Source organism: Amyelois transitella, chromosome 11 (assembly GCF_032362555.1).
Source record: "Amyelois transitella isolate CPQ chromosome 11, ilAmyTran1.1, whole genome shotgun sequence".
Lineage (NCBI taxonomy): Eukaryota > Metazoa > Arthropoda > Insecta > Lepidoptera > Pyralidae > Amyelois > Amyelois transitella.
Window position 1 is genome coordinate 6080044 of NC_083514.1, and position 9039 is coordinate 6089082.

The 9039-nt window shown below is 33.5% G+C and overlaps 1 protein-coding gene and 1 long non-coding RNA gene across 3 annotated transcripts; both read left to right on the forward strand.

Annotated features, from left to right (window-relative positions):
* Window positions 1-527: 527 nt before the first annotated feature.
* Window positions 528-1454, forward strand: LOC106135127 (large ribosomal subunit protein eL14). The gene is made up of 2 exons (XM_013335332.2): window positions 528-630; window positions 883-1454. The coding sequence occupies exon 2, from the start codon at window positions 889-891 to the stop codon at window positions 1387-1389; it is 501 nt and encodes a 166-aa protein (XP_013190786.1). The 5' UTR covers window positions 528-630; window positions 883-888; the 3' UTR covers window positions 1390-1454.
* Window positions 1455-1693: 239 nt separating this feature from the next.
* LOC106135128 (uncharacterized) lies at window positions 1694-8964 on the forward strand. Of its 2 annotated transcripts, XR_001228621.2 has the most exons (11): window positions 1697-1875; window positions 2850-2943; window positions 3139-3188; window positions 6190-6245; window positions 6662-6743; window positions 7081-7198; window positions 7449-7487; window positions 7662-7735; window positions 7944-7990; window positions 8291-8375; window positions 8856-8964. It is a non-coding gene; the product is annotated as an uncharacterized LOC106135128 (long non-coding RNA). The 2 variants fall into 2 exon arrangements; XR_001228622.2 differs by lacking the exon at window positions 3139-3188 and having other exon boundaries at window positions 1694-1875.
* The last annotated feature ends 75 nt before the right edge of the window (window positions 8965-9039 follow it).

Sequence of the window (9039 nt, forward strand, 5' to 3'; positions counted from 1 at the left end):
CATCTCCGTTTTTTTTACCCTATTTATTTGGTTGTTGGTTGCTAAGTAACACACATGACAAACAAAATCCTTTTTAAAACTGCCGCCGCTTTTGCAAACGAGAGCCTATTGACCAAAAAGCTCGGATCGCCAAAGGAGCTTTTTTCAGTAACTATATACATAAACATAAAATCACGCCTCTTTCCCGGAGGGGTAGGCAGAGACTATATCTTTCCACTTGCCACGATCTCTGCATACTTTCTTCCCTAACTAAAAATAACTATATCTTTTACAGCTCAAAATACAGCCAAGCAGGTGACAGACACGCGGTTATAATTCGTTCTGCAGTCGGTCACACACGAGGAGTTCGCGCGCACGTTGAGAAGGCTTATGACCTATCATTATTTTCATTATATTATTTCGAATAACCGACAAACTTAAAAATAAAACTTGAAGGAATAACCAAAAAGAAAAAACAAAAGAAAAGTCTTAGCTTCGTGAATAGATCTCTTGATCCAAAGACAATAATATATATATTTTTTTTTATGGTCGTGTTGGCGACACTCACTTTATGTCAAAAACTGACATCGATGCATTTAAAGTTCTTTCATTCTTTTCGTGTTTAATTTTTATGTGTCAGGACGTTAAGAGGTTAGCATTTGAAAAATCTATTTGAATCCTTGCAAAAGACGTGTATTTTAAATTTTTATATCATGCGTTGTTTCTTCCTGTTATAGTTCGATTATTTCCATACATTATTTTTATATATTTTCAAATTACAGTGTCGGTTCGCGTGACAAATTTAACCCCTATGTTTTTTGTACATTGGATTGTTTACACTAGTAAAACATATACAGAATTACACGTAACAGGTAATTATTTTTTAAATATATTTTATTACAGAACGTCATGCCTTTCGCGCGATTCGTAGAACCAGGGCGGGTCGCCCTGGTAGCCGATGGTCCTTTGAAGGGAAAATTGGTCAGCGTGGTCGACGTCATTGATCAGACCCGAGCTCTTGTGGATGGACCCGGTAGCGGTGTGTCCAGACAACAAATCCGCCTAAACCAGCTTCACCTCACAAAGTTCCGCCTCAAGTTCCCCTTCACAGCTCCGACACGGATCGTCAGGAAAGCGTGGACAGAGGCCAAACTGAATGAGAAATGGACAGAAAGCCAATGGTCACAGAAACTGGCTAACAAAGAAAAACGGGCACAGATGACAGATTATGACAGGTTCAAACTAACATCAGCGCGTGTAAAGAGGAACCGTGCTAGGACTGCGGTATTCAAGAGTCTGAAGGTGAAAGCGGCGCGTGCTGGCACTTTTGGCAAGAAGAAAATCCCCAAAACTCCAGCAAAGAAGCCACGTACTAAGAAACCTGCGGCAAAGAAACCAGCAAAGAAGTAATTCTTTTATCTGAAAGTTAAAAAAGTGACAAAAAACTATGCTAAATAAAGAATTACTTTAAGCCATGTTCTGTGTTATTGGTATTCCTAAAATACTGTCAAATATGATTAATGAAACAAGGTGAGTTTATTAAGTTTTATAGAACACATCACATTTGTTTTTTTACTCAATTTATTTTCTTTTTCAGTGTGCAGACCAAATGATCATCTTGCAACCTGTAGAAGGCGAGTATTTTGTTAAAATAAATGACATATAATTTACTATCTCCATATTCACATAATAATCTATATAACGATTGCAAAATATTATATTGCATGATGAATTAATATATAGTCTCGTTCGTATGATCTAATGATTTAAAGATTACCGCTTTACTGATAAACTTAAATAATTTAACTTCAATCAATTGTTTCATTATATTATTATTTATGATTCTTTTACTCTTTGCAGATAACATACATAACTTTCCACATTACAATTCTCCAGGTGAGCAAAATTATTTTAATAAGTCTTATATTTTGAATTATCAATAATTTTTAAACAAAAATTGTTAAATTTATCTATGGGCACTTGGGCACCTATCCAATTAACATTATGGTTTCGGCTCCACTGAGGCGGAGAGGAGCAGACCTGTTTCAAGAGATACGTGACTCCACTGAGGCGGAGCTGAGCTGAGCCCTTGATTGTTGATTTCTACCATGTCACTTCACCAGTCGTCTCCGCTTGACTGTTTCCATTGAAGCAAAGCCGAGACGAGATGTGGATTTCATGTAATATGATTGGTAGTTCCTCACAAGTCTCTGCTCCGCTCGTCTCCGTTTGACTGTTTCCATTGAAGCGGTGCGGAGACAAGATGTGGATTTCACGTAATATGATTGGTCAATCCCCACACGTCTGCTCTCCCTCCGCCTCAGTGCAGCCGCACCCTATTAATATGCATATGAAAATGAAAAATATTTTATTTGGAAACAAAAACAAGTACAATTTAAGTAACATAGGATAACGATGACATCTGCAGAAGTTATGAACTGTGTGTGAAAACTTGTTTGTATTGGTGTAGGTATAGAGAGGAAGTATGTAAGGCTGTATTGCGATTTGAAACGTCTACGAGGATATTTAATCATGGGAATATTTAACGTAATATGGGTTTACACATGGGAATTACTATTCACTAGATTCTATACCCTACCAAAGCCGATGTGTGAACAGCTTTATCTGTCATATGTGACTCTGGTTAGGAACATCATCACACTCTGTGTAAGAGAAGTGTTTACTATAGCTATTTCTCTAAGGGTTGAGTGCGACAAACATCTATAGTTTTTTTTAATTTCACATATATAGTAAACTGTTACAATAGGTACTTATAAGAATAATAAGAAACTTACAAGAAAGAAAGGGAATTAGAGATTTTGTTATATAGGTATTCAACACCAGTTGCAAATATATTTTTTTTTTTTCAGAAACTTATATTGACGTGATGGGAGGTGAAATTGCAAGACCCTCTTGTTTATGGACAATAAAAGACCAACACTCCACTTCCACTTTTTATGAGAAGTAAGTTTCAAGCAATTAAGTATTTTTAAGGCATGTAATTTTTTATTTATTATGATGAATGATGAATATTAAATAGTCTCGTTCGGATGATCTCTTTGATTTCAACATTACCGCTTTACTGATAATTTCAAAACATATATGTGTAATATTTTATATTTAATTGGTTTATTAATTTTATGTTTTTCTAATCCTTAGGGGTCCCACAAATTGCAGCTTAAAATATATGCCTAGGATTTCAGAAAATGGTATGTCATAAAGGATTTTTACTAATTATCCATACATATAATAAAACTGTAACTCAACTTTGTCTGTACATTGAAGATATTTAAGAAAAAATATTATAAGGGGTCTTTTTAGGGTCAATAGAAGCCAAAACAATTTTTTTTAGAATTTTTGTCTGTCTGTCTGTCCGTCTGTCTGTCTGTATGTTTGTACGCGCATCACGCAAAATCTACCGAACGGATCTGAACGAAATTCGGCACAGATATAGTTAGTAACCTGGATTAGAATATAGGCTACTTTTTATCCTGAAATTCTATCCCAAGGGGATGAAATAGGGGGTGCAAGTTTGTATGGGACTTCGTCATTTTTGAATCGATATAAAAAGCTATAAATAATTAATTATCATATTTATTATGATTAAAAAAATAGCATTTTATTGATTAAATTCATTATGCTTTGTTTATTTATTTAGTTCCCGTGGTTTAGATATTTATTTTTTGCCCACCCGATACGAGATGGCGCCTCATGAGAATTTAAGAAATAACACAATTGTAGCCGCTGGCAAAATTTTTTATTAATTATATAATTAAAACTTCTTTTATTCATTGATTTAGTTTCGTTTTCCAGCACTTACCGTTTCACCACATCTTTGAGAAGAATTTTTTTTTATGTAGGTAGTTTGACGCGCCCCGCATCGGCGACGGTTGCCATGCTCCTCAAGATTAGCAGAAATAACACACATGTAGTAACGCCAGTACTTACCATTTCACCATTGATTTAGTTCCCGTGGTTTAGATATTTATTTTTTGACCATCCGATACGAGATGGCGCCACGAGAATTTAAGAAATAACGCGATTGTAGCCGCTGGCAAAATTAGATAGTACCGATGCTTGCAGCATCGGTACTTATTCGGTAGAGTTTCTTAATTCACTGTCGGCATCTGGACTGCCCGCGCATACAATTGCACTAAAAGTAGACATTCCATTTTGTAAGGAGACTGCCTTAAAGTTGAGATTGAGAGAAGAGAGAAATTGTTTTTATACCGCGCATTCCCCTCATTCCCAACAACTTTCCATTTCAATTTAAGCGTGTACAGTTTCCAATGGCTATATGTTTCGCGATGACAATTAACAAATCACAAGGTCAAACACTTGGGGCAGCCGGAGTCGACCTCAGGACGATTTTGCTTCTCACACGGACAGCTCTACGTCGCTTGCTCGCGGGTCACCAGCTGTGACAGTTAATTTGTGATGTCTCCAATGGGCAAGATAGCAAATGTTGTAAACAAAGAGATAGGTACTTTAACTTTCCATTATTATAATTTCCTTTTTTTTGTCTTTAGAATTTATTCGTTTTTTAACAGCTGCGCTTCCGAGCTTTGCTTTTGTAAGAAAAATAAACTAAGTTCTATTCCAGGCATTATTCTTCCCGTGTACGTAAGTTTCATCAAAATCCATCCAATAGAATTTGCGTGATTAAATAGCATCCTCAAACAAGCACTCACGTAGGTACATCAATTTTTTTGCATAATCTATACTAATATTATAAAGATGAAGAGTTTGTTTGTTTGAACGCGCTAATCTTAGGAACTACTGATACGAAAAGAAAAATTATTTTTGCGTTGAATAGACCATTTATTGAGGAAGGCTTTAGGCTACATTAGCTGTGCCCGCGACTTCGTCCGCGTGGAATAGTTATTTTGGGCATCATATTTAGTTTTGCAAACATCCTCCTCGGCTTTATCAATTATAGCTGCTAATTATTATGCGACTTGGCGACGACTTGGCCCACATCATTACCCGCGACCAAACGGAGACCGTATATATGCGTTTAGGGTGAGAGGTTGTGCGTTTGTTTGTGCAAACCAATGTTAGCATATATCTCCAAAACTACTGGTCCGATTTTAATAAATAAAAGGTCAGGCGGTCACGCGTATTAGAAAGAACGCTGGTTCGCCGTATTAAATGTTTCGCTGCAAATTGCTTATAACGACTATATCTCAAAACCTATTCGTCTGATTTATATACTGTAAATGGCAATTTTAGTCTACATGAAAAGCCGAAAGTAATAAACATATTTATTTGGATAAGGATTAATACTGAATTAAAGAAAATTGGTTTCAAAATAACTCATGTTTATAATGAAAAAATAATCTTAAAAAATGAACATAAAAGTGGTTATTGTAAGTAAACCTTAAGAGATAGATATATGCTCTCGCGGACTTTTTTGTGGCAAAAAATGAGTACTTCACATCTTTAGTACATTGTTTTACTATATGTTTGTTGGTTTGCGCAGCGTTCGCGTGGAAAGCTCGCAGATGGCCGACTCATTCAACTTTCACCTGCATTGTTGACGTTTCCCGTAGGAAATCCGGGATTAAATGTAGCCTATAGCCTTCCTCGATAAATAGACTATCTAACAGTGAAAGAATTATTCAAATCGGTTCAGTAGTTTCTGAGATTAGCGCGTTTAAACAAACAAACAAACAAACAAATAAACAAACAAAACAAACTCTTCAGCTTTATAATATAAGTATAGATAACATCACGCTGCAACTTTAACGGGAAATGAAAAATGGACTATGTGCAAAAAAAACGGGGAAAATTATTCATCCTTGAGGGCTTCAATGATGCTCAAAATAACAATTCCACGCGGACGAAGTCGCGGGCACAGCTAGTTGATAAATGAAATAAAAAATCATCATTGGGAATGCTAATAATAGTTTAACACATGATTATGATTTTTTAATTTGTGCAGAGCTACCAAAATATTACAGTGAATATTGGTTTTTGTGAAATCTTTCAATCATAATTTCTTTATATTTGCACACCCTACCAAAGCCGATGTGTGCACATCCCCAAATGGCATGCGTGACTCTGGTTAGGAACATAAACACAATCTGTGTAGGAGGTATTGTTTTATAGCTATACCACCAAGGGATGATTGTGACAAATATTGTTATTCATTAACAAGCTGAAAAAGCTGTGTTAATTCAAAGAAAATAATATTGTGTTTAATTACAGATTTACTGCCAGAAAAGTGGACCCCCATCTGAAGATAAACTGCTAGGAAACATAAGGTATGTAATTTTCTTTTAATTAACAACAATGTGGTGTTGTTAATTTAAGGTTTTTTATGTATTTTAAAAAAAATTTAATCAAATAAAACATATTTTTTTAACTAAATCTAATAAAGATGAATGTCTGGTTCAGACCATGCTTCATAGCCCTGATGTACCTTTTTTATTAACTATAATCTGTACTTATTATTTTGTAATAATAATAAATAAAAATAATATCTTTCTAATAAACTTAGCTAGCATCAATTGCTATTGTGTTATGCCTTTGAGAATAGTTTAATAAGAATAATAACATGATGACTATTTGTATCGCCCCTATCTGATGTCTGATGATTGATCGTCACTGAATTTAGTAACAGAATAACTTATTGTATGTATTAAATTAATTAGAAATTAATTATAGAATTATTTTTCAGAAATTTATGAAAATGGATCACTGTAGTAAATATCTACTCATGTAGTTGGAGCTTACAATATCAGCCTTAAAAATAAGTTCCTGTAAGTTCAATTTTGTATTACTATGATACTATACTATACATATAATCATGTCTGTATCCTTATGGAGTAACAGAGCCAACAGTTTGGAAAAGACTGAAATTTCATGTTCAGCTGTATGGTGTAATAATGGAACAAGATTTCAAATAGTGAAAGGTTTCTACCCATCGCCTAAAAGAAGAATCCCACTTAGGTACTTAAATCATTTTTAATGATGACGTTTTGTATCGCCCCTATCTGAAATACTGATGATTGATCTTACTGAAATTTTACCATGTTTAGGTAATTCGTTTTTGTTTTTCTGTCGAAATTTGTATAGCATTTGTTTCTTTATTTTTAGGTGTTGTGAAGAATAAGAAAACAAGATTATTATACAACTTAAAGTTTTGGACATAACCTATCAAATACTGAATGTGTAACATAAAAAAAAAAACTGGTTCAATATGCCTCACAACTGGGTGAGTTATATATCCTTACGAAACGAAAGTCATGATCTGGGGACTTTCCGCAGAAGAATCAGTGTTGGCCCATGATCCTGAAGAAATTAATATTTAATTGCCATAAACTATATGCTTCAATGATGATTCTATATCGCCCCAGTCTGAAATCTAATGTTGATTGATCTTCTGATTATTGAATAACATCTTTTTTACATACATACATATTTAAGATAAAATTTATTTCATCGATTTATTTTTTACTTTTCAGAATCATTGAATCGACTGTATAGCTGACATTCTTAAACAGGTATTCTTGCAGTTTTTGAGAATTCATAATGTAGCTTATATTTATACAAATGATGTTTTTACAAGCATATATCATAATTTACTTTGATGTAAAATCTTAACTGATATTATACTATATTACTGTTTTATAAAATTACAAATTTTCATCAATAAAACTATATTATTTTCTCAACAGGCATGACGAGAGACAAACAAGAATATATAAAACGAAAGAAAGACGTATGAAATTAACATCATGATAAGAAAAGTGTAAGTTACTAATTGTTTCATTCAAAGATTGACATATTTTGTTGGTGTTACACATATTTTAATAATGATGATAAAGATTAGTTATCCCTGTCTCACAAAACCATGGGGAAAAATATGGTATGGTAACAACTGAGTAAAAACAACAAAAAAAACAAACAAAGAAAATTATGTAATCAAATTTAAATTAATGACATACTATTTGTTTCAGAAGAGGAAGAAATGTTTGTACTGTTGTGAGCTTATGACAACATCAAGGTATGTTAAAGTTGTAATTGTAATTTGCATTCTTCATTCTGGTAAAGGCTCACCATAGCAGAGAAGCTGGAGTTCTTTTATTTTTAGAGAGTTAGAGATGTTTAGATAGAGTTTAAATAAATATAATTTTATAAAATGAGAATTCTCAAGAAAAATTATGATGAATTACTAAGTTATCCCTGTCTCACAAAATCGTGGGGAAACTATGGTATGGTAACAACTGATGACATAAGAAGCATTTAATTGTTTTTTTATATACCTAAACAATTTGTAATAAATAAATACTTTTTTTTTTCACAGTTAAGCAAGTATCTTTGATGTTTGGTCTACCTAGTTTGAAAAGCACAGAAAATATACCTCGACACACCCAACATTTTGGCCAATTGTAAGTATGCATACTTTTAAATTATTTGTTGTTCATTGCTGTCTCCAGCAACTACGACTGAAACACGAACATCAAACATTGGCTATGACACTTCTACATCGAATCTTCATGACTGAGGGTCGTGACCGCCTTAATCTTCTCATGAAGGCAACTCGGTCTTGCACCTACTCCATAGCTTTCTGGAGGTTAGTGTGCGTGACCAACCTCCAGAATGTTTGGCTGTTAGAAAACAAAAAAGCAGTGTTGTAGGAGGGTCTCCTACTAGCTTTAGTGAAATTACATATATGTACATAAAAACTAAAATAATAATAGAGAAATAAAATTACCAATAGCAATGTTTACTAATGATGATCATATTTAAGACAAGCATATATCTGAATCATTTTTGAAAGATGCACATTTATCTGATTTCTTTGTTTTTAATGTGTTGATAAAGATGGTTTATAAAGAACGAAACTAATAAAAACATTTAATTTTCAGGTACAGGTGGCGCCAGAACATTAACCTGGAATCTACCACTTAAATTATACAAAACAAACTCATTCATATAAATATTTATCAACAGAAATAAAGTAAAAAATTTAATTTACACATTGTTTATCATTTCTAACCACTTCCCTTTTAGATAGTGACGGCATATAAAATGCATGTATCGCATAATGTA

What these genes read in the sequence shown, in the direction of transcription:
- LOC106135127 (XM_013335332.2), top strand. Translation starts at nt 889, where the DNA reads ATGCCTTTCGCGCGATTCGTAGAACCAGGGCGGGTCGCCCTGGTAGCC.